General features: G+C 38.2%; 1 protein-coding gene across 1 annotated transcript in view; it reads right to left on the reverse strand.

The window, feature by feature from the left end:
• Nucleotides 1–17322: 17322 nt before the first annotated feature.
• The window catches only part of LOC101849476 (organic cation transporter protein), a gene marked incomplete in the record, with an annotated part of 50225 nt that continues 41172 nt past the window's right edge, over nucleotides 17323–26375 (reverse strand). The window contains 7 exon segments of the mRNA XM_005103356.3: nucleotides 17323–17883; nucleotides 19149–19221; nucleotides 20544–20652; nucleotides 21354–21442; nucleotides 23918–24052; nucleotides 24714–24862; nucleotides 25910–26000. Of these exon segments, the coding sequence (XP_005103413.2) occupies nucleotides 17665–17883; nucleotides 19149–19221; nucleotides 20544–20652; nucleotides 21354–21442; nucleotides 23918–24052; nucleotides 24714–24862; nucleotides 25910–26000 (865 nt within the window).

A 26375-nucleotide genomic window follows, 5' to 3' on the forward strand; every position in this document is an offset into this window, starting at 1 on the left:
TAAAAAATTTTTTTTTAAATTAACCGCTGTTTCAGTAGTAACCTTTTTCTCTAAAAGCAACCTCTGTTGCTATAAATTGTCTAACTGAAACAATTTGATTTTCGAAAACCGTGTGAACAGGGGGATTGACCCATAATTTCAGTATGGGTGCATCCCTCCACTCCTGTTAATCTCCTCTCAACACCTGCTTATGTGAAAAACACATGATTATGACGCTGAGTACAGGAGTTCAGTTCATACCACACTGCGAAAAGCCCCCCCCCCCCCCACCTTCTTTCAAAGTCTTCCAGAGGAGGACAGTCTCTTGGCTGTTGTGCATAACCGGCTATTGTGCCTGGGCTCGCTGACTTTGCCTATGTTCTCACTTTCCATCATCATAATATGCGATTAGGACCTTGTGTGTGTGTGGGGGGGGGGGGGGGGGGGACACTCACACACACACACACACACACACACACACTCACCCTCGAGAATTTAATCAACAGCAACAAAGGTTTGCTTCCCAAGAAGATTTCTTTTAGGCGTGCATCACTGTGGTTGTAAAGCGCATGGAGCATGCTGTAGAGTGTGAATATGTACTATATAAATATATATGCATTTATTTATTATATATCAATAATATCATGTAGGTGTGTCTAGTTTTCTTCTGTCATTAATTATCATCACCATCCTTAGGGTTCGTAAATTATATTTTTAAATTTGGATATATGGAAAGTAAAGGATGTTTGGTGTTGTTGTTTTTTTGTTAAATTAGAATTGTTTGCCTGTTGAGGAAATATAAAACAGATAGAGACTTATTTTATTATGCGAAGTTGATTGATTTACAGTGAATCAGTAAAATATGTACTTGACTGTGTAGTGTTGTGGCAGCATCTAAGTGTTAATGTTGTCCGCGTCCATCTTTGTGATGGCAAATTCAGATGATCAGGTCGCAGTGTGCTTGTGTCGTCTTTGCGAGAAGCCATGTTGTATTGGGTTTTAGTTGATAATAAAAGTAGCTCAAGAAAAAGTTGAATGAATGAGATTCGGTTTATGAAGATGTTCCATGGTTTAGTTTGATCTCTGTACTGTAGGGTGAATTGTAACCTTATGCAGTTGCGAGCGCTGTAAAACCTTGCCTTATTAAAACAACTGAATTGTAAACAATCTAGTCTTAGCCGTTTATGTATACTTAATTGTGTTTAATAAGATTTTTTAGGGGGAATTTTTGTTCGTTTGTTTTGGTTTTGTTTTTGCTTTTTTGTCATCTGTTTTGCTCTGTAAAACTGCTGTTTTCAATGTCAGATTTTACTGCCTGCTCAGATATTTAGTTCCCAATGGTTTTGATCAATTCAGATTATTTACTCCCCTGTCCAAATATGTGTATGCTGCTCAAAATTAATTCAGTAACAGTTACTAACTACAGTCTCACACTCTCATACTCATAGCAGAATTGGTGGGATGTCGAATTGTTTTCGTTATTTGCATGTTGTAAATACAAAGACTTTATTGTATACATGTATGTTAAATTGCTGAGCCTGAAAATCTGTGTGCGTGTTTCACTATGTGTGTGTTGGTTATTTGTGTGCCAGTCAGTGGTTTTACTAGTTTTAGGTATTTGTTTAAGTTTGAGCCTTAAACTTGACAGGAAGCATGTTTTTTTTTGTTGGTTTAATACTGTTTAAAGTTTCAAAAGGACAACTCTAACTCTAAGGACTGAGGCAGAATCTTTTTTTCGCAAGATATTTTTGAGGAGGAACTTGGTCTAGTCAGTTCTTAATAATATACTGGCAGGTACTGGTTTGTGAAGGGTTAGGGTAGACATGAATCTTATATTTTTGACCGACACATTTTTCAATTTTCTTTGTTATTTGGGCGTAAGCTAGAATTAAAGAAAACGTCAATGCCTTGTTACTATATATTGTTTGCTCATGATATCGCTCAGTCAAACGAAAGCTTACGGTCATGTGCATGAAGCACTTTTGATTTTCATGTCGTCATATTATCACACGTACAACCTACTTTTTCATTGCTTAAGCTAGAGAAATCAACAGTTTTTATACATATATGTAGTAGATCTGCGGGTCTCTGTGCATTATAAATGACATCAGGTTGCTCTTCCTTGACTCTATAAGCATTGACTCTATAAGCAACTTCATGTGTTGTGTTCTCATTTATGATAGTCTCACAGTTTTGTTTTGAGTTGGAAAGATAAGATAAGATAAGATAGTACTTTATTATCCCAGAGGGAAATTTTCCTTGGCTGTACAGGACCGTAAAAACACATGCAGGTATACATAAACATATTTAAATCATATACATTACTCTCATTAAAATTCAATAATGAAAGGAGAAGTAAAGCTGACAAAATGTACATTTACATCAAATGCATCATTCAACCACATGCAGGAATTTAAATACTAGACCTTTGGAGTTATATACAGATACATACTCTAAGAGCAGCACACATCTATGCTCATTCTGACAAAAGCCTTATGCTAGATGGTAAAAAACTTCTTTTATACTATATCTTTCTTTCTTTGTTTTTGGAGGTACATATCTGACGCTGCGTGATCTTTTGAGTTGGAAGGATTTGGAAGGAAATGTGAGTGACTGTTGCTCTACAAATGTTCCTGGGATGTGGCTAGTTTTTAACAGAAATTGATAGCAAAAAAATGTTGTCAGTTGTTATTACTGTGGATGGTTGTTGAGTGCTTTAGTGTGGTTTGCTCCTTCTAACCTATCAAACATTTTATTTCATTGTTTTTATCTCACCTCTTTCGGTTTTGTGTATTTTAGTAAGTTATCCTCTTGTATCACCTCGTATTTGCGGCACTTACATGACCTAATTGCTTTGCAGCTGGTGTAGAACTTTTATTAAAACTAAGTGTTAAAGCCCACCACTTAAGTAAAGTGAAGGCTTTTAGGCCTGGCCCCTTGAACATACAAGGCCCACAATCTGAGTCCCTGGGGGAAATTCCTAGATTTATTTTACTTTTACTGCTTCTTGTGCGTTGGCGTGCGTGTGCATGACGTGCATTTATTGTCCCTGGGAAAGGCACATTGCACAAATTTTCCTCACTTCACCCAAGTGGAAACGGGTACCCGGCTATAGACAGTGAACGATCTTGTCAGTTTGATGGTGTTTGAGCGCATGAAATTCGCAGCTCGCACTGTATGCTTCCGCAGAAGTCGAGAATGTTTCTGAGTGTTCTCAGAGGGTCTGCGTCGGTGGCCTAGTGGTTAGGCTCTCGGACTCGCAACCGTAAGGTCGTGGGTTCGAATCCCGTCAGGGGCCCGACGTTGTGTCCTTGGGAAAGGCACTTAACACGAATTTTCCTCACTTCACCCAGGTGGTAATGGGTACCCAGGTATAGACAGTGAAAGATCTTGTCAGTTTGATAGTGTTTGAGCGCGTGAAATCCGCAGCTTGCACTGTATGCTTCCCGGGAAGCTGAGAATGTTTCGGAGTGTTCTATGGTCTGCTGGGGTAATAATATAGTGTAAAGCGCATAGAGCCTGCTGTTGAGCGGGGATATGCGCTATACAAATGCTATCTATTATTATTATTATTATTATTATTATTATTGTGGAGAAGGGTAAAGTGGGGCAAGCTGCAGCACGCATGTACTTGAGACTGTATGGCTAATTTCCTTTCTGTTGCCAGTTGTGTCCATCCTTTTTAGGGCATCATTATGTTTTCCTGTTTAGCTACAGTTGTTTGTTTGTATTTCATTGCATATATGGTTGCTTTTAAGGACAAACGGGCAAACCCAGATTTCAGTGGTTTCCAGAAATCTTGACGTACACCAAAAGTGGGCATAGGAGAAGTTTGGTTTCATTGGTGTGTATTATATTTGTTTGGTTTTAGAGGAAACTCCTTGTCTCTTAAATAAACTGAACAAGGGGCAAAAACTTAACCTTCGATTTTCCTATAACAACATTTTTCGTGTTAACCCCCTTGTGCTTAAACGCGACCTTATTATTATGTCACAGTATCATATTTATTTGTGGTCACTGTAAAATGTACGCAAGTGTCAAAGTGTTATCATTAATTTAATAATATTGTCTTTTTTTCCCCCGTTTTCATTGATGTGGTTTCCTTCAGTCATGATTTTTGGTACTGTATGCTCTGTTGTTATGGTGGGTTTATCTGCTTTGGTTGGTTGTGTAATCTTCCGTTTGAAGTTTTGAGCTTCCTTTAGTGGCTGATGATTGCATCTGCAATGTTTTTGATGGAGGGGAGGAGGGTGAAGGGATACGTGCTTATAGTTTTCATAATTTTGTTTTTATTGATTTATTCATCTCCTTTGTCTTCATTATGTTCTTGACCTTCCTTTTATAACAGGGGTTGGCGACCTCTGGTTCCATGAGGGTTTGGGCCTGGCCTAATGCCTCTCTACACTTTACCATAGCTCCCCACTGTCCCGGGCCATCCGTGTTTTGTAAAGATTTTTTTGAAAAATCGCTGTTGTCCCGGAAATACGGATTTTGACCGACAGTCCCGGTAAATAAAAACTTGGCAAGCGTACTTCTAAAACAGAAAAATTAGCCTTCTGTTGCTCGGGAAAATGATGAAAATTCGGGAGATTCCCGAAAAATTCAGGAGAGTTGGCAGGTGTGCAGTTTCGACAAAGTCAGCTGATACGCATGCGCGGCGCTCGGCTTCTTCATTCGTTTGAAAAGATGGCGTCAAAACGTTCGGCCATGAGTTCTAAGTCCGACTCTGGACCAAGTAAAGCAAAGAAACCGAAAAGGCAGCAAGTTTTACTTGACAAATACAAGGTGTCCCTGATAATTAGTCAATCAATGTCCCTGATTTTGAGCAAGGCTGTCCCTGATAGCCACAGAGAGGGGTGGGTAGCTATGCTTTACGTAGTTAAAAAAGTCTGGTCTGATAAGCTTTATCGCGAATATCGTATTATAGTATCATTCGTTGCAGCAATACACTTCGTGACTGGTTTTTGAGAAGAGCTCAGTACGATGTATACACATACGTAGTAAAAAAAGTCTGGTCTGATAAGCTTTATCACGAATATCGTATTATAGTTTCATTCGTTGCAGCAATACACTTCGTGACTGGTTTTTGAGAAGAGCTCAGTACGATGTATACACATACGTAGTAAAAAAAGTCTGGTCTGATAAGCTTTATCACGAATATCGTATTATAGTTTCATTCGTTGCAGCAATACACTTCGTGACTGGTTTTTGAGAAGAGCTCAGTACGATGTATACAAATCATTGGGGATGAGATGTCCATCATCGGGGATGAGATGTCCATCATCGGGGATGAGATGCCATCATCGGGGATGAGATGCCGACATCCTTGTAATATGCATTTCCACACAGTACATCTTTTATCTTACAAGTTTGATTGCACTAACTGACTGAGAGAGTTAGGCTAGAAAATTAGATGGGAAGGAAACAAACGGTTTTTATTTGTGTTATTGGATTTCAATTTAATAGAACTAGCTATTAAGAAATATCAAAGTTAATGACATTTGCATATATATATTAAAATTTATTGTGTAATTAAAAGTTATTAGTGTCATTACATGCACTGCTTTTTTTCAAACGATTCATAATTCTCTCTTTGACACCTGGGGGGGGGGGGGGGGGGGGGTTCAGCTTAGAGTTAGAGGGCTTTCTCTGAGCTCCAATGTGGCATAACTGGCTGAAAAGGTTGCGGACCCCTGTATTTTAGTACAGTGTAGCTTCTCTATAACAACCTTCAATATAACGACATCCTCTGTGTAGCGACATGGTGCCCAGGTCCCAATTTTATCTTTATATGTGTCACAGCGCCGTGGAATCAGGCGCTCGTCAATTTTTGGGCATGTGGAGTTAATGGTGTCAGCTTAGAGCTTGTTAATTTGCCTTGTTTTGGATGGAAAAAGTACCAATCTACCTTGGAAAAAGAAGTCTAGATATTTGCCATTGACGGATGCCGGGGTCACCTGGTTTCAGAGGTAAAATTAATGAGAAAATGGCCACCAAAGTTTGATGACTTCCAAAGCTTGAGAGGCCTTGAAAACGGAAAATCTGCAATTTTTGTTCCCTTAATCAGCGTTTTTCAGTAAAATCCACACAGAAATGTGTTTTTAAATGGACACAAGAGGTTGTGAGCCAGAAACCAAAATTCAAGAAGAATTTTGCTACTTGTGTAAAAATGCCTTTTTCTTCTATTTCATTATTTTGACGAGCGCCTGATTCCACCATGCTGCCTCACATATAATAATTTTTTGTTTCCTCCCTATAACGGCTTTTTTTTCTGGTCCAAGTGATGTGGTTATAGAGAGACTGCACTTTATTCTTTTAGCTTTAACTTTGTGAACCAAGAGTAGTTTTCTTCACTGTGATGTGAGTGGTAAAGCAAATGAGGAAAGAAAAGTTTCATCCTGTTTATCATAAGCTCTTGTTCTGCTGGGTTGGGGTTTTTTTATAATTAGTTTTAGATTGGTCAATTATTTGGAGGACTTATCTCAGTTTCCCCATCACTATTTTTTTTTTTTTTTTGCTGAGGGAGGAAGAAATGTTTAAGATGTGGTGCTGGTTAGGGGAATTAATTTTTCACTCAAATTTGAACCATGCACTCCCATGTGGTGGCCAACTTAGTTCAAGATGGACTGCACCTTCATGGCCAGCACTGATATGGGGGGGGGGGGGGGGGAGACTTAAACTTAATGGAACCTCCTCAATTTTTCTGAAATGAGGAAGAGTGCTATGGTACTTTTTAGTCCTATCAGTTTAATGGAGTACTCTATTAGCATCAGTTTATTAAGAGGTGGGGAGGGGGGGGGGGCGGCAGCTGAAGGCTGTCTTGCTTATTAGTAGATCAAATGTTACCAAATTTCACACTTATAACTATCCTAAAAAGGAGTCTTAAAATCCGCAATTAAATTTGAGATAAAAGTTTCATTTGCACGGATACGGCGGCCATTTTAGATTTTGTTGATATGTCTTACGTAATTAATACCGCACTAATTTTTCATGGAAATAAATTGTTTTTTGGCATGCATCTTGGCAAACAATAGATCTACGCTTAACGTACTAGAAAATATTTTATGAATGTTTCCTGTGGTAGTATTCACGTTGGCAAAAACCTGTGAAAATCCAAACTCCAAACATCACCAACAAAAAACTATTCAATTTCAATAGATCAACAATTCATCACACAAATTTTTAGTATTTCATTTTTTCTTCATTCTGTGAAAATTTCATGAAAAATGGTGGAGTTAATTTTAAAAAAGTAGCCTATATAGACAAACTACGTTTCGAGAAAGCAGGCGATAATGAAAAATAAAAGATTGACCTTATGGGGAAATGGTGGTGACAAACATGCCGGATATGGAAAGAAACAAGGCCTTAGGGGGCTCTTTTGGGATGAAATAGTTGTTAGAGAAGGTTGAAGAAGCTAAAAATCCCTTCAACTTAAAATCCATTGTTTTGAGCTGAATTGGGACTTTCGGGGGGCCTCCTCTCCCCCCCCCCCCCCCCCATAAGATAAGATAATACTAATAGAGTACTGTGTCAAAACCCAGAAGGTGACCATAATGGATAATGTCAACTGGTCTTAAATCATTGCTGCTATATGTACTATTGTTTGAATGCTGATTCTGTGAAATTGTGAGGGTATATCTTTCATGTTCTGGACTGGAGATTATATCCAGATGTATTTGTGAATCTGCAGAACATTGGCGTGATGATATGGTGATGGCGTTACCTACCCAACTCCGTTGTATTGTTTTGAATGTATTTCCTTTCTGACCTCACAATTTTCCCTGATATTAGTTTTTTGACTATGTACAAGTAATATGAATTATAATAATGGTGGTAGTCTTGTCAAATACCACTGATGTGTAGTAAATTCTTGCAGCCAAGTTTAAGTCTTCTTTGGATTTATTCATCTTTGGCCTGGAAGTATGTGCACATTCTCAGTGGGTGGTTGACGTGTGCTCTGGTGTGGTCTTCTCCTTCTTTCCTATCAAACATCTATAGTCCTTATCTCTCCTCCTTCTTTTTGTTAATGTTTATTACTCTCTGGTAACACTTCTAATCTTCTGGTGCTCATATGACCTTATGCAGTTGCAAGCGCCGTATAAGCTCTCCTAAAACTTGTAAAAGGTCCCGGGTTTGAATCCAGGTAGCGACAGAAACATTTTCTAATAAAAAAACTGTCTCCTTTCACCTCCTTTCCTGCTCTCTAGCAATTTTCTGTCGTCTGCTTTCATCTCCACTTTCTACCCCCACCCTCCTTTGCCCCCTCCTCTGTACTCCTGACTCTTTCTGCAGCCTTTCAACTGATACTCCTTGGCTCCTTCTTACTGCTGTCTTTCAGCCACACCCCTGACCCTTTGGTAGGGAAGGTCTACACCTAGCCTTTTCGGACAATGACGAAAAATCTCGGAGGTTGCGGGTGCAATTTGCGCACCTTAAAGATCCCTTGGTGGTCTAAAATGGATAAAAGTAGGCTTCAGCCGCTACCCAAGCAAAATTGAAAATTTCCTACCTACTGAATATGTTTGGTGTGTTCCGCGCTCATATGACCTTACGTAGTTGCGAGCGCCATGACACTTATCAAAGAAAAAACCCCCCAACTTATATGACCTTATTGTGTTGCAAGTGCAGAACGGGTGGTTGGAAGCGCCACTGGCAGGTCCTACTTCTTTGCTGTTGTTTCTGTCTGTCTGTCTGACTTTTCCCCAGCAATAAATGACCATTATTGTGTCAATGTGCATCTCTTTACACAAACAACAAGCAAGTGCTATAAAACACGTACATGTACTAAAGTTAGAAAGCATATTCTCATTTGTGTACAATGTATGGTAATCTTCGGGCTCTGCATTTTCTACTTTTGCTTTTGTCTTGCTACTGTCCTGATCTTTTCTTGGTAAAATGTGGCTACTTTTGTATCCCAGTTATTAACAGAGGTGCTGATGTTCCAAATAAATCAGGAAACTTCTGCAATTGTCTGGTTTCTACCTGATTTCCGGTCAATCGTCACAAAAATAATGGTGTTGTTAAACAATATTATATTCAGAAACTTTGAGTCCCTGTGGGAGTGTGTCCAAATGGTTTTAAAAAAGTGATGGATTTATTTCGTAGCCTGTGTTTTAACTACAGCTCAACAGATGTTTTCTCCTTAAGAATGGATTTGCTCAACTGAAATGAACACAAGATGAAACAAGCTTTTTAAAAAAGATTTTATTCCTTTTGACATGTGTAACACCTCAGGTTCACATCTAATTATCTTGCTAACCAATCATAATCATCATAAATGATAAACGTGCAAAACAGAAAACATCACAATATAAAAATAATATCACCTGGTCTTGTTCAGCTCTCCTTCTTCGGATATGATTCAATGTAATCAAAGATGTGTGATTACTTTTATTTCATCCAAACTTGTGATAAAAATTTATAAATCTACGTATGTACCGGGTAGTTATCGTGAAACTATTAAAGTGGAGAGTAGATCTATAGTCAAGGCAGTAAAAAAATGTTTGATTGATATCATGATGGATTGTCTATTTTCACCTTGACTGAAAATGGTAAAGCTCAAAATGCTGCTTTGTAAATTGTATTGTGGCATCGTGGTGAAATGAGACACTCGTCAAAGCAACAAAGTTAAAGAAATCTGCATTTTTCCGACGGTTTGTGTCAAATATTTCTTTTTGGACTCAACGCCTTGAATGTCCAATTAAAAACAAATTTCTGAGAGGATTTTACCGAAAATCATAGATGAACGGTACAAAAACTGTAACTTTTCAGTTTCCAAGGACTCTCAAGCAATAGAAATTACCAAACTTTGGCAGCCATTTTCTCAGTAATTTTACCTCTGAAACCAGGCAACCCTCATCTCCTTCTTTCGCAAATATCTTTACGTCTATTTAAAATAGATTGATTTTTTTTCACCAAAAGAAAGGCAAATGAACAGGCTCTACTAAGGTGACACATGTATCAATAACCCCACAAGCCCTAAAATTGACGAGCGCCTGATTCCACCCAATCGTGCCACATATGGTCTGGCTCTTTGCCATAGCAGTCAAATTTTCAATTTATGATTCCTTCACGCAGAAATTATTTTATGGAGTATCCCTCATCTCTAGCTGAGACTGAGATGCTCCAGTATCCCACCCAGCCCTCAAAATACTCTAAATTGTGTTGAAGGGAGTGTAAAACATCTGCCTAATCACAATTAAGCACAGTTAAGTTTCTTGTTTCACAAACATGGGACTAAAATTCTCTCTTTGACGAAATGTTTGCCAGAGCCAGCATCATTCTTCAGACCAACAGTGACGGCACACATTAGCAGATGGCACGAAAATAAAACTAACAGGAACAAGAGCAGTAAAGTCAGAAGAAACTGTTGGGAGGAAAGTTCAAGATTAGTAGCAAGGATGCATTTAAGATCCAGAAAAACAACATCCATTTTCTTATAGAGAGCTTACTTCTAGTTCTAGTTGTATTCCACTCCCCCCCCCAAAAAAAAAAAACAACCCTTTTTCCATTAATTATGTATCCAAAGGAGAGGAATTAGTCCAGTCAGAGAACTCCTTGATATTGTAGAGAGCTAGAGAACACTTTTGTTGCATATATGCCATCAACATTGCTTATTTTGTAAACCTTTCTTCTTGCGTGTGTCGAGAACCTGAAGTGGGGAAAGTAGAAAAAGTAAAGTTTGTTTCAGTAAGTTTTTTACAGCACTTGCAACACAATAAGGTCATATAAGTGCCGAAAATTAAAGGTATTACAAGAGAGTAAGAGATACAAAAAAGAAGGAGGTGAGATAAAATAAAGACGATAGATGTTTGATAGGAAAGCAAAGAGTTGAAGGAGAAGTTGTCGCAGAATTTTCTTTGTATATGTAGTAGTAGTAGTTCCAACTATTTGAATTCGTCAATGAAATCTTGAAAACACAGCAGTTTGATCAATATAAAGTTAAAACACTCAACTCAAATGAGAATTTTGTATTTCCATCAACTGAAAATAAAACAATGCAATACATAGGAAAAGATGTAGCCAACAGCCCAGCCAACTAATTGAGTGAGTAGATGGTTTTTTAAAAAAAGGCCAGCTGAAACAGTATTGAAGACATCAAGCAAGCTTACACCATAATGAGATTCATATATATATACATATACATGTATATATATACATATATACATATATATACATGTATCATGTCATTCCAGCAGCGAGAAGTACAGCCCAGTCCATTTATAACATTTCAGCCTCTGTTATTATAGGAACTTGGATATATAACATTGATTATTGATATATCAAATCCCCGAGGTTTTTTTCTCTATAAAAGTAAGTAAATGTGAACCAGGCTATAACAGGGTTCAATTTGCGCAGACTTGGATATATATCTTGCAGGACATAAACTTGCTTTCGATCAGTCAAATTATTAAAATTTGTCTCGGCCAAGACATCTCGCCTGTTTGTATGATCGCTTGCCTAAACACAAACTTTCAAAAACATACCACCTTCCCCCCCCCCCATAGTGATGGGGTCACTGACTGATATAGTAAGCTGAGGGTGCAATGGTATTGTTAGTTTCCCTTGACAATGGTTATAACAAGACTCGTTTATAACAGGGAAAAACTGCCAGTCCCGTCCGTCCTGTTATATCTGAGTTTTGACTGTATTGTCTATTGACCAAGTGGCTAGAGGAATTTGGTAGAGAAGATACACTGAAGTTATTATCATACTTGAACATCTTGACATCTGAGCATAGATGTTCAGTTAATCGTGTTTTACTCGACCGCAAGCACGGACAAAGCCAACCCCAAAGACCCTTCGAACCTTTTATGTAGAGCGGATCAGACATTAATCTTCAGAGCCCGCACAGGACACTTACACACCAACAAGCACATTAACAGAATTAATCCCATGTGGGAACCCCATTGCAGACACTGTGACTACCACGAGGAGACCGTTGAACATCTTCTCCTTCACTGCCCAAACTTGTCAGTTCTTCGACGCAGGCTCCTACACACACCTACAGACTTACAAAGCCTGCTCTACTCTGGCGTTGACCAGATGACAAGGACATGTAGTTACTTGAGGGAGACATTGCGCTGCCGAGAGCGAAATGCTCGCAGCTAAAGGGATTAGACAATAACAACAAAAACTCCACCACAAGAACTACAACTACAAGCACACGAAGAAGGGCTGCACTTTATCATCCCTTAAAAAGAGGAACTAGAGCTAACCCTCATGTTTTTGAAACCCTCGTAGTACCTGTAACTCGAAGTCTCTCACCGTCTTTACCTCAAACCCTAGATGGGTAGGTAGACATAACAAAGAGCTCAGGTGTCAAAAGACCAAATCAAAGATTCACCTGCAGATTTTTGTTCAATTACACATATGTGTATGTATTACAGTTACAGTTCTCTAAATTATAGCAAGAAGCTTGATATTCTGTTTATAAGAAAAAGGTTTAAATTATTTTCAAATAGGGATAATAATAATATGACAAGTAACTAGATAGTACTAATTATCCCGTCTCCTCTAAGTAGGCTACTTTCCCGGAAATCTTTTCACAAAATCCAAAATAAAAAAATATATCGAGCATCATCAAAAAAAGTAAAACCTGCTCTGAGACAGTACAACAACATCTTGGAGCCTTCATGAATCAAAACGCAATGTCAAACACAATCAAAGAAATACAATTCGAGGATGTAGAAAGATATTCAAATAAGAACAAAAACAATGTCAAACACAATCAAAGAAATACAATTCGAGGATGTAGAAAGATATTCAAATAAGAAAGGAAAACAGCATAAACATAGCAACAACAAAAGTTTGAACAACTACAAAACCGGACATTCAAAATTAAACGTGAAATTTCATGAAACAAGAAATATGTACCATCTACCAAATAATACACACTCTGTAATAAGTAATATGAACCATATCATGACTAAAACATCTTGTAAAAACAGTGGTCTCATTAAATCTCAATGTTAGTTGATTAAAAAGCACATCATGGAAATGGAATTCATCATTTGCATGGAACACCGGTTAATAATGCGAAAGATTTTTTTTTCCAACGTCACCGAAATTTCTTTCTTAACAATAAGACAGAAGTTAGTACAATTATACTCTCAGTTCATGCTTTTATTCAAAACATGTTCTCTTCAATATCTTTACCTTTTAGCAGGCCGTTGTTTTCAAACATGTGTATGGTTTTAAAACAAACATATTTAACATAAAACATATTTTGTGCATGATTTTCACAAATTTGCATAAAAGAGGGAAAAAATTAGCTTTTGCATATTTTAGAAACGATTAAACATGGAAGAGAATGCTTCCAATTGCTAAAAACAGGCCTTCCGAAGAGAAGTCTTAGAGCACATCTTTTTAACCACATTTTAGAGCATACCTTTATACTTTATACTTTATGGTGTTCCGTGAACCTGTGGAAAGGGGTGCAACCATCTCATGTCTGAGATCTATTTTAGTGGTTACTGTTGTTATCTCATTGGAGGGGGGGATTGGGGGGTCACTTCCATCGATAACGTGCTAAACCGGGACCGTTTGTAAAGGATTCCCTGACAGCAGTTATATCTCTTGTTTGTTTTGGGTAGAGGTTTTACGGCGCTCGCAACTGCATAGGGTCATATGAGCGCCAAGGGGTGGATGTCAACAGAGAAGTCTTTATAGAGAATCAGACTTACTCTGCTCACCCCTCCAGCTTTAACAGCACAAAGTCTGCTTCGACTATCAAGGCACCAAGGAAATAGCAGGTCATAAGAGTGTGACAAACATACAAAAGAAGTAGAGGAAAATGACAATAGAAAGGATTAGGAAAGAAAAAGCAGCAGTTCCCTGTTGCAGTTCAGGCACAGTTATGAGCATGACATTGTTGAATCAACCCATTTACAATTCTACTGAGCAGAAGAGAACAAGTTAACGTTCCCCCTTTGGGAATGTCCTAAATACACTTCAGTCAGTAGCACTGCCCGGGGAGGGGGGAGGGAGGAGAGGGGAGTTACATCTCTGCAAAGGCCTTGAAGAAAGAGTGGTGGAAAACAGCAGAAAGACGGACTCACTATACAAATGTGTACTAACATAGGAATAGATAAGCGGAAACTGTTGGTGATTGTCATTTACAGGGAAGAGCACCCAGCCACGTGGCTTTTCAAGCAACCACTCCTGCCCCTGTCATCCATTGCAACTCCGCAGCTATGCTTGAATGACATCAGACATTCTGTGAGGCTTTTCTATAGAGTAGAGTGATTTTTTTAAACAAGTAAATTACAATTTCTTCAAGTGCAGCTGATCCCTTGAATAAATCAATAATCCTACTTAAGGCCTAGCCAGTGTTTTACAACATTCATGGGTGTTGCACATCATATTCATAGGCCTACCTATAAACATTACAGTCATCCAAAACACAAGTGAGAAACCGCTCAAAGTCAAAGACAGTTTTCAAGTGACCAATCAAAAGACATTTCAGTCACCCCCCCACCCCCCCACCCCAAATTTTTTTTTTTTTAAATTGCTCGCCCAGTGCTATGGGTCCATAGGGTGTGAACACCTGTCCATCACTTTCATTGTGTGGCACAAGGAGCAGCCTTGCCAAATACCCCGTTGTCTAGACGATGATTGGGTGATTACATTTCCAAGTTTCTTTTGGACGCCGCTGTATAATTTAAATTTCTATGTATACCTGCATGTGTTTTTACGGCCCTGTACAGCCAAGAAATCTTTCCCTCGAGGATAATAAAGTATTATCCTTTCTTATTTTATCTTATCTTATCTTTGTTATCATGTATAAGTTGTTGCAGAGATTTCCTTCTGTCAAACTTTTCCTGTCTGCATGTTTCACGGTGCTGAGCATCATGTATTTAGAGGGAGTGATAATGTGTTTGTACATATCTACATCAATCATATTATAGCAAAAAACCTGTCACAAGATGAAAACATACATTTGAGAGGAGCACGTCTTTGTATAGCAGGAATATATGAGGAGACTACTTATAATATGGAATGCACCTCACCTTCAAGCTACTCAACCCCACAGCAGAAGTTCAAAACTTTGTGGGAGGAGCAGAAGGCTATGGAATCAACCATTGCTTGGAACCGTCAGCATCTACACACTTTGAGATGTGCTTCTTCAGGGGACGGAGTGCTTATGGGGATGCCCCTTGTGCAGTGATGTCGGTCCTTCACACAAGTAAACCCCACTGAGGAGACATTTTCATTTTACACAAGAGCTGATATCTACGTAGAAACTACATATCATCAGATTAACTTTGATCAGTCAACTGAAGCAGTATAGCCTTCTTCGTGCTGGTTGCAAGACCTAGACAAGCGATGCACTTCACGACAATACAGCCATAAGCTGACAAAACGCCTTTATCCATCTGTCCCCGTGGTTTTATGCACCCCGCATATATTAGCCAAATTTGATCATTTTTTGCATAATTTCTGATTATTTTCCTTTATCATTCTTTGTTAAAATTAACGGAATCGCATAATTTCACATTTTTGGGCTCAGTTTGCATATATTCAGAATTTTTCTTGCATAATTACTAAAACGACGGGGACAGATTCATTTGACGCCAACATTTTTTATTTGCTAAATCAAAAGCACAATCAGCAGTTACTCTACTTGTAAGAAGAAAAAAAAGTGAAACTGTGACTTGTTTTTCAATAATTTAGAATTCAAATTTTTGAAGAATGCTATTTTAAAATGGTTACGTTGATACAAAGAAAACCCCTCTTTTTCCTGAAACTGCTGTGAATTTTTAAAAAGGCGCAACAGTCCGACAATATGTCCGTTCCGCACTGTCAGCACAATTCTCCGCCACCATGAAGGAGTACCTCATATATTACATGTGTATAATCTCAAAACTTCAGGTGAGCATCATGGTAAGATTTGTTGCTGTTCAGCACTAGACACATTACTACACATATCAAGACAGTTGATCCATCAAGACAAATTAGCATCATTAAGGCACATTACACATCAAAAAATCGTAGCCTCAAATGTCATCATAGAAAAGAAAAAAACACCAACACTTACCGCTGTCGGAATAGTTCTATCCAGAAAACTATTACATTCAATACCGCATGTCGTAAAGCTCTTCAAAAGACAAAGAAATTGTGCAATAAATGTACCTCTTGACAACAAAGGCTCCACATTGGAATGCAGCATTTTTACATCCATTCATTCCGTTCAAACGACAACACTTTTTGTATCAACACACAGTTCTTATATCTAATACATAAATATTTCTTACTACTGAACACACAAGAATTTAAAACATTTATTGTGAAGATTCTGCTTGTACGAAAACTTGCAAATAAACTAAAACAACAGCCTCAGATAAATAAGAATGCAATCTAATTTACAGAGGAAATTACCAGAAACAAGAAGTTAACGATAAAAATATGCATAATATGGAACCAACTTCTCACAGTACTTACACAAAATAAATGAATTATTGCTTGCTGTGAACAGCAATTTTGACAAGCAAGTGTCACAAGTGTCAGTGATGAACGTTAAAGACTATCAAAAAATTGGAACACAAAATTCCATCCACTAAGTAAAATGCAATAAATAAACAGATCATGCGTGTTAAAGGAATGAGTCATGAGCATGAAGGAACAAAGTAGGAAGAGTTTGTTGAGTGGAAGAGCTGGAAGTTATCAGCCGCTAAAAACTTTTAAATAGGGATGACTCGTCAATCATGAAACTTGATATGTTATGAACGCTGAATGGAAGGAATTAAGGCTTGAAAAGCCATTTGTTGAAATGCCTTCTGGTTGTCCCAGAAACATTCATTAGAATAAATAGTGCAGGATAAATATATTACTGTCCCACTTATGTAACAATTATATCAAAGGGCAAACTGTGTTGTAAAGATTCAGATCTAACCTTGTAAGCAATTAACAACAGCTTTGAGATATGTTGAAAAGCTTTCGTCGAGAAATATTATGTATGTAGCTTGAAATATCAGTTTATAAAAAGGATCCAATCCACCACATATTTTCTAAACACAATAAAACGATAGTAGAAAGTAATTGTATGTGATGGACTGTACTGTGCTGTACAGTTAGTGAGTTTCCTTTTAATTTAAGTTAAAAAGATGAACTGTTCTGATTAAAGAAAATGAAAACATTAAAAACTTAAAGGGTACAACAGTCATAAGGTAAAAGATGTCAGTAAGCTTATGAGGAGCTTATGTAGCATACATACTTTCAGCCAAAAATCTTTAAAGTTTCCAAGGACGGAAATATTCTTTAGAATCGCAAATTCTCTACCATGCCTCCTTCAATCACCACCACAGGAGGTGTAAATGCAGCAATAGTCTAAAAGCCCAATCATTTTTCTTTCTTTAAAATTAAAATGTCTAGAAATTCTGTGCCTCTAACAAACCAAGCTTCCATTCATTTCACACCAACACAGTATGGTACATTTAGGATATCAAAGATAATTCAATATCTGGATTACAGCCACACGTAAAACATACAACAAATTATTAAACAATTTTATCGTGGGCCAACATCATCATCTCTACAAATCGACGTCATGGCATAGTCTGAAATCTCTACTCATCAGACGATTTTCCATGAGTGAACAACATGACCACATGTCTTTCAAATCTAAAACTAAAAATACCAAAATGATTTCACGATGAGCCGACATTGCAGACCCTCATATATCTCTCAGCTCATCTGATGATTTGTCATAGACTGAAGTGCGACCGCGTCCTCCTCCATCAAGTCCTTGTCTTTTTTGTTGAGGACATGGCCCTCTGTAACATCGTGCAAGGCATCGGGCAACAGGCAGTTGTGAGTCTCCGGCAGAACCAGCACGCAGACAGCTGCTATGCCAGCTAACACTCCAAAGATGATAATGGCATCAAAGCCAACAACTGTCTTTGCCTGTAAATTGTACCCAAAAAAAAGTTATCAAAAAATGTCTATAAATCATATTTGTCACAGATAATAAGTAATATAATATGCTTAAAGATATTCTAAGCATAAAAGTAGCAGTTTAATGTGGGTTGAAGGTAACAAATAATATTCTGACTTATTATATGTCAAAGATCACGTGAAATACTCTGATAACATCTGAAGATAATCAGTAAAATTGAGACAGTAATAGGCTATATCAAAGATAATGGGTGATACTCCAATGTGGGCTCTTTTGGTCATCAACTAGTTTAAATAGGTTCCAAAACATTTTCAGCACAAAAAATGTCCAGAGGAGTTGAAGTACTTTAAACTCTACAAACTTTCCCTAGAATAAAAAAACTGGATTTTATAAATTATTATATATGTCCTCCATCGTTTTATGCAAGAAAAATTCTGAAATTATGCAAACTGAGCCCAAAAATGTGAAATTATGCGATTCTGTTAGTTCTAACAAAGAATGATAAAGGAAAAGATAAGAAATTATGCAAAAAATGGTCGAATTTTGCTAAATTATGCGGGGTGCATAAAACCACGGGGAAAGTCATATACAATAAAAGGAAACAATAAAAACGTTTCTAATTCGTCTTGTTACAAGAATTGGCATCAGCCAGAACTGATTTCATCTGAACCATTTGGACCCTGCACTTCACGATTTACAAATAGATCAAAGACTTTTAACCAACATAATGCTGGCACCATGTGTTGTAGGACTAAAGTGTTGAAAAACCAGGAAAGATTGAGAGAGAGTTTGACTTGAATTTGTGTCACCACACTGGAATCAGGCCCTCGTCAATTTTGGGGCATATACAGTTATTGGTATCATCTTAAAGCCTCTCCATTTACCTTGCTTTAGATTTTAAAAACTATCCATTTATCATGAATACAAGTCAAGCTGTTGCGATTGAAGGAGGTGGGGTTGCCTGGTTTCAGAGGTAAAATAAGCAAGAAAATGGCAGCCAAAATTTTGTTATTTCCTTAGCTGGAGAGTCCGCGGAAAATGAAAACTTACATCCTTTATGCCTTTAATCAACGTTTTTCAGTAAAATCCACACAGAAATGTGTTCTTTATTGGGCATGAAAGGTGTTGAGCCAAAAAACAAATATTTGATAAAAATTCCCAATCCTGCGAAAAAAATGCAGTTTCTTGACTTTCATTATTTTGACGAGCGCCTGATTTCACCACGCTGCCTCACATTTGTTTAGAGACACAACTGAGAAAAAAGTCCACTTACCCATTGGTTAACTTGAGGAGCTAAAACTCCGCCTAGGCGAGCCCAGAAGCAGCAAAAGCCCATGCCAATATTTCTGAAAAAAAATAATCCATCAGCAAGACTGAACATTTGAAAGAATTTAATATGATCAATCGAAAAATTCCAAAAATGACTTCTTACTACAGTTGGGTTAAACATGTCTCAGAAAGCAGGTGAACGGTCAATACATTCAGCCGTAGTAATAATAATAATAAATTGCATTTATAAAGCGCATTTCCACAAAGAAGTGCTCAATGCGCTGTACAATAATACAAAGAACACAAGTAGCGCACAGCTCCTATAGTAATCCTCTTTCTCTGTCTGTCTGTCTGTCTGTCTGTCTGTCTGTCTGTCTGTCTGTCTGTCTGTCTCTCTCCAGTATATCCTTGAGTAAAGACAATCCCACAAAGCTTACCCAGACAACCTAACACACATTGATGAATTCACACAGTCATAAATTCTTACAGAACAGAACAGCATGAATAAACGATACTGAGAGAACATAATAGATACTGAGAGAACATAATAGATACTGAGAGAACATAATAGATACTGAGAGAACATAATAGATACAGAGAGAACATAATAGATACTGAGAGAACATAATAATATTTGTGTTGTACTGCTGAAGAAAATACTCAAAGAATCCTTCCACCAAAGAACCCACAACCTTGAGTTCAAAGTGCGAAGTTGGAACATTTTTCTCCAGGAGTCTCATATATGTGATTTCTGTCCAGTCAGCATAATAATAACACATTATTTTGAAGCTCAGACTCAGACTTGCAACAGAAAAATCCTTCTGCATCAGTAGAAATAAAATATACTTTATAAAGAAAATAGATTGTTTTTTAACTTCCTCACGAAAAGTAGACAGTTTGAAGCTTCAACAGGAGTTTGTATATCTGTAACCTCAAGAATTCACTTGAAATGCAAATATACGTCGTGTTTTACTAACGTAACCATACGAAGTGGGCAACTCTGTTCCGTCACTTTCCAAAGAGGAAATTTACTCGTTAGTCCCGTCCGTACGCTTTGCATAGAAGTCTGTAAAAATTATTTTTTGAGAAATACTGAAAGTTTCAAAGAGATCTTTGTACTAGAAGTATTCTAAAAAGTGAAGAATACAACCCCGGGGGTACAAAATGACCCCAAGGCGTACGGATAGGGTTAACAAAACGTAGATGATTAAGGAGACTGGTTTTTTTTTTCAATCCTGTATTATCAGGGGCAATTCACAGCCTAGGGCATGGAAATCAGATTCCTAGCAAAAAGAGTGACACACACAGTGCAATACATACTACAACAGAAATCAAACTCACATCTTTCACATGAAAGGCGAAGAGACTTATAAATACCCCGGACGCCAACATAACTCACCGTATAAGAGTAGGGAAAAGCTCCGATGAGAATACAAAAATGATGGCAAAGAGGAAGGCAGTTGCACATCTGCCTGCCAGAGCCAGCGCAATGATTAAGTAGGTCAGTCCTGGGAAGAGAGACAACAGAGGGATGAGTACCACATAGATCTACACCCGGAACAAGAAAACACTGCATGCTTTAAAAAACACATTTTGTCAGTAAATTTTTCTGAAATCTCCTTTTACCGCCTAGCACTCTTTTCACTAAAATGAGAACAATAACTTGCCTAAACAACAACCCAACTAGCTTGCTAGCCCATTCCATTTTACTATCTATAAGTCCCCAAGAGCCTAAGAGACATTTAACATGACATCCTCTCTCTCTCTCTCTCTGTCTGTCTCTCTCTCTCTCTCTCTCTCTCCCTCTCTTTCTCTCTCTCTGCCTCTCTCTGTCTCCCTGTCTCTCTGTCGCCCTCCCTCTCCCCCTCTCTTACCCTGAGGATTCCAACCCATCGCTTTCTTTGTTATGCAGCTGCCTAGCTTCTTGAAAGTATGTCCAATCCATTGCCATCTAAAATTTACCCACTACAAAATATGTAAGGAATCGTAGTGAAATGGTAATTGTTTACTTTTGGTAGGTGTTTTACAGCACTTGCAACACAATAAGGTCATATAAGTGCTAACGGTTAGAGGAGTCACTAGAGAGTAACAAACATTAAAAAAAGGAGGAGAAATAAGGACGATAGATGTTTGACAGGACGGAAGGAGCAAACCAGACCACAGCACCTGCCAACCACCCACTAAAGCGAGAATCTTGAGAACTACTGACCAGAAGAGTGATCATTGAGGAGGCCGGCTGCCAGGCACGTGACACACGCACACAGCAAACACACAAGGAGAGGTTTCTTCCTCCCAAAACTGTGGAAAAAACATTCACTTGACATTTGAGGGCCAGTCCCCAAGACAAAGTATTGGTCACACACACAACAACTTGGCTTGTTTCATAAGAGCATGCATAAGAATAACATTGAGTTACAGTCAGAATACAGAGTATGTATCTAGCTTAAGATTTTATCATTATTTATATTACAGATTGACAGAAAAAAGGTGGAATTCTGGTGGCAAAGTACAGGCTCTTATTTCTCCGCAAAGTATCAAGTCATTATCTATTATAGTACTTGAAAAATAAGCATTCAAACTTCGTATAACAAATATAGGCGTGAATAGCTTAGAGGGGCCCGGTAGTCTGAGGAGGTGAGGGCTCAAAAGGTTAACTCTTACAAGTTGTAGGCCCTAAGTCTATTCTCTGCTTTCTTACAGCAAGTTTACTTGAAAATAAATCTACCTTGGAATCCTGTTATGACGAGAGGGAGGGGACTGGTCCGATATGTCCGTTATAGCAGGATTTTCGTATAAGGGATCCAGTATTAAATTCAAGGGAAATAATAAAGTAGCTCTAATCAATGAGTTTGCTGTTCTGTTTATTTCTTTTTGTTATCTCCCCTGACGATGACTGTTCAACATGGCCTCTAAGTTTTCTTAGTTCATCAAAAATCGAATCAGGTTTCTTTCTCTAGCACTAGCAATGTTGTCAGCTTGGCATTGGTGATCAGAAAGAAATGGCTCTAGGCTAACTCGCCTGCTGTGTTGTCCCCCACCCCACCCAACCACACCTTGGGGTGCGTTCCGTCTGCTTGCCCATGTCACACATTCGGTCCATCCATCACAGCACTATGACCTCTCCATCCCCGCACCAGAGAAGAGAGAGGCATGGTAGGTCTAGATAATCTAGACTAAGCTGGCCTATCATGCGATGCGTTCTACTTGTCTGCGCATGCCACACCCTCCCCACTCATTCGCTCCGGCCTTCGTTGTTGGCACACGAGGGCTCTCCCATTCTTTGTTTTGCTAGATCTCCAACAAGTTTCTCAACTGACGAGGTTTTAACTATAATTTGTATAATTGGCCTCTGCGCTGTGCACAGCGGCAGTAATATTCCACTATAACCGACTTGCGTGTTTGTCTGATTGTGCTATAGCAGTATTTTATTTACAGAGATAAAGAAGGGAAAAAACAGGGTTTTAGAATAGTGTCTTTATAACAGACTTCTTGTTATTTCAGGTCTCGTTATAAGTGGACTCCACTGTACTGCTTTCTATATGACTCCGCCATACTTCATTTTGAAAAGTGATGTATGATGGAGTCTGACAGAGAGCAATCGATCATGAAAACGTTAGCATTTTCTGCATTTTAAAAACATAAGTTTCAGACTAAATATATATATGTGAAGTGTGCTGACAAAATGAGTTACTTCTCGGATTCAAGCCTTATGGAAGTAGAAACATCATGCTTATAAGCGAAGTTTTACAATTTATAAGTATGAAATAATAAGAGGAATGTTCTACATAAAAGTAGAGCATCAATAGAAGAACTACTAATTTGACCCCGGTGTTGATTTTGTGCCAATATCTCCTTCAGTGGACTGCGAGAAGTAACTCATTTTGTCAGCACGCCACACACAGATGTGCACAGAGTTGTAGTACAGGTAAGCAAATACTTCTGATTAAAGAGGAAAACGAGAAACTACAATAGTGCAGCATCTAGACAGTAGACTTGCCGGCGTCTAAGAGTGGACTACAGCAGCCTCATAACACTGCCTTTGAATTCAGCATAACAAACTCAACCACATGTTATTCAAAAATATATATATTGTATCTTATATTTAGGTCTCTCATTCTGTCATAAAACTTTTAAAAAATTATTATCCAAAAACACACAGCGTGCAACATCAGAAGCTTTTCTAACAAACCAGACCAGACCATCAATGATTTATTTATAGAGGCACCAGCCATCCATGTCCAGGTGCTGTTTTAGCCTCTTTTTCCTGTATTCAGATTAATAATATCTTTTTGCCAATTTATTGGTTCCGCTTCTATGTACCCTGTATCTATGGTTCTCAACCTGGAAATTGCCTATAATTCAAGTTGATAGTGATTTAAAACATGGGTCTCTACATCTTTTCTAACAAATGAACTATATGGACATAAGAAGCTGCCACCCTACTTTTCTAACCCCATTTGTACAGATGCATTTTTCTAATAAAACATCCTCAGCAATATTTTGGGGGGAACAATATTATTATGCTCGGCTGTAGAAGTGTTCAAGTTCTAAATAATACTTTTTGAAACACCAACCACTGCTCTAAATACTTTTCAAAACACCAACCACTGCTCTAAATACTTTTCAAAACATCAACCACTCCTCTAAATACTTTTCAAAACACCAACAACACATAATCTGGAACAACAATCTTTAGCCTTGTTAGAATAATTACCTTCGGAAACAACAAGCTGATGTATTACAATGAGAATGTGTGACTGATACTTGACTTACTATCGCATTACAGGCAGGCTCAGTATATAGCACACAGACTCTACAGCTCCTCCGATGAAGAAAGTCATATATTTGTTCCATTTGAAGACGGTCATCTTAAAAGTAAGCCCATAGTAAGTTGTAGATATAGTCAACCTGCAGGAAAGCAAATTAATAGATAGAAAAAAAAATAATACTTTAACATGTTTGACAGCGCAGCTGCACTAAATGATAGCTTGTTTCTTTTAGTAAGAGGTTTATGGAACTTGCAACACGATAAGGTCATATAAGTGCTGAAGATTAGAGGTATTTTGAGAGAGAAACAAACAAACAAAAAAAAGGAGAAGAAATAAGGACAACAGATGTTTGGTAGGAAAGAAGGAGCAAACTACACCAGAGCACCTGCCAATCGCCCACACAAGCTCATTCAACATACTACAATCCTTTGTTGTTGTTGTTGTTAGCAATCCACTAGCATCTGAGTGTTAACTCTTCTGCATGATGCCATTCGGTAATAGCTGCATGTCTGTTCTAATTGTTGTCTTGAGGAGTGGAGGCAATTAAATGTGTGGGGTAGCTTTCAAATCCTTTCAAATATGTATACACTCGTAATCTGACAAAAGAACAAATACACAAAAAAACGATCACTGTTGCTGCTAAAATAACAATCAAACGGGTTCGTAAAACATGACTGAAATAAATGTGTTTTTAAATAAATGTGTCTTATATAAACGTGTTATAAAATAAAGGTGTTCTTAAATAAATATGCGGGTTTTTTTTACCAGTTTTGATAGCACCAATACAATGTTCCACTCACCAAATAAAGAGCAGGGCAAAAGACCTCTTCCTCAGCTGTGATGTCTTGACCAGGTCAATCATTGTATGTTCTTTTTGCTCAGACCCTAGGTCCAACTTCATCGACGTTTCTTCCTTCAACTTCTGCCACTCTGCAGCTGGGAATGCCACCTGATCGAACGAGTCCAAAGTTTATTTTATGCAAAAGCATGGTCAAAACATCTGCTACACAAAGACAGAGAAACACAACTGCACATTTTAAGAAGTTTAGTTTAGTTTTAGAAAGAGTTTTAGTTAGTCAGTTTTAGTAGAGGGTTTAGCGGCGCTCGCATCTGCATAAGGTTATATGAGCGCCAAGGGGTGGGTGTCAACAGAGAAGTCTTTACAGGGAATCAGACTTGCTCTGCTCACCTCTCCAGCTTCAACAGCACAAAATCTGCTTCGACTATCAAGGCATCCCGGAAATAGCGGGTCACAAGAGTGTGACAAACACACAAAAGAAGTAGAGGAAAATGACAATAGTAAGGATTAGGAAAGAACAAGCAGCAGTTCCCTGTTGTAGATCAGGCACAGTTAAGAGTGTGACATGATGAATCAGCCCATTTACAATTCTACTGTGCATGAACGAGAAATGTCCCCCCTTTGGGAATGGCCTAAAGACACTATAGTCAGTGGCACTGCCACGGGGGGATGAAAGAGTTTTACAGCACTTGCAACACAATAAGGTCGTATAAGTGGCGAAGATTAGAGGTGTTACAAGAGAGTAACAAACGCAAAAAAAAGAAGGAAGAGAGATCAGGATGATAGATGTTCGAAGGGAAAGAAAGAGCAAAACACACCAGAGCACCTGCCAACCACCAACTAAGAACAAGCTTAGTTGACATGTGTTCCCATATAATATATGGCAGGGCTGACAAAGTACAAACACATCACAGTTAAAAGTTGTCAATCTTTACTTAGATTTCAAGAAAGCGAACTCAGTAGAGTTGAATCTGTTGTAACAGCTACCTGTCCAAGACAACCACCTATACAAACGACCAGTCATCATTCCTTTTCCTTCCCCCCCCCTCCTTCACCGTCTTTGTTTATATCATAATGACACTTTCCAAAACATCTACCTGTCTAAGACAACCACTTTTCTCCTTGACAACAGGTGACTGGACAATTTCAACTGTAATTACAGAGCAATTTTAAGTAGCACAGTCTGCAACCACAAACCTGATTTTTTTGACAAATCTTCCTGATTAAAGCCTCCGCTTTCTCAAACTTTCCTTTCATCAAAAGCCATCGTAGAGATTCTGGCACCACACTGAAAATGGAAAAATGCATCAAACAAAGATATTCAGGCATGTGTATTGCAACACGCAGAGATTCATAAGCACATAAAACGCTACACTTTTCACACCTTTTCTTTTTGTTGAGAGCAACTGGCCTCTGCAAAAACAAAAGTAATGAATTTGAGGCCATACTTGCAGCATGCACTCCTAGAATTCAGGGTTTGCAATAATGATCAACACATTAATTCTTTATCTCTGAGGGGGTAAACACACTATGCCAGGAGTCATCTTTTGGTATGAAATCTAAAATGGCATATACATATATAATATATATGTGGCGTCGGTGGCCTAGTGGTTAGGTTCTCGGACTCGCAACCGTAAGGTCGTGGGTTCGAATCCCGTCAGGG

Source organism: Aplysia californica, unplaced genomic scaffold (genome assembly GCF_000002075.1).
Source record: "Aplysia californica isolate F4 #8 unplaced genomic scaffold, AplCal3.0 scaffold00369, whole genome shotgun sequence".
Lineage (NCBI taxonomy): Eukaryota > Metazoa > Mollusca > Gastropoda > Aplysiida > Aplysiidae > Aplysia > Aplysia californica.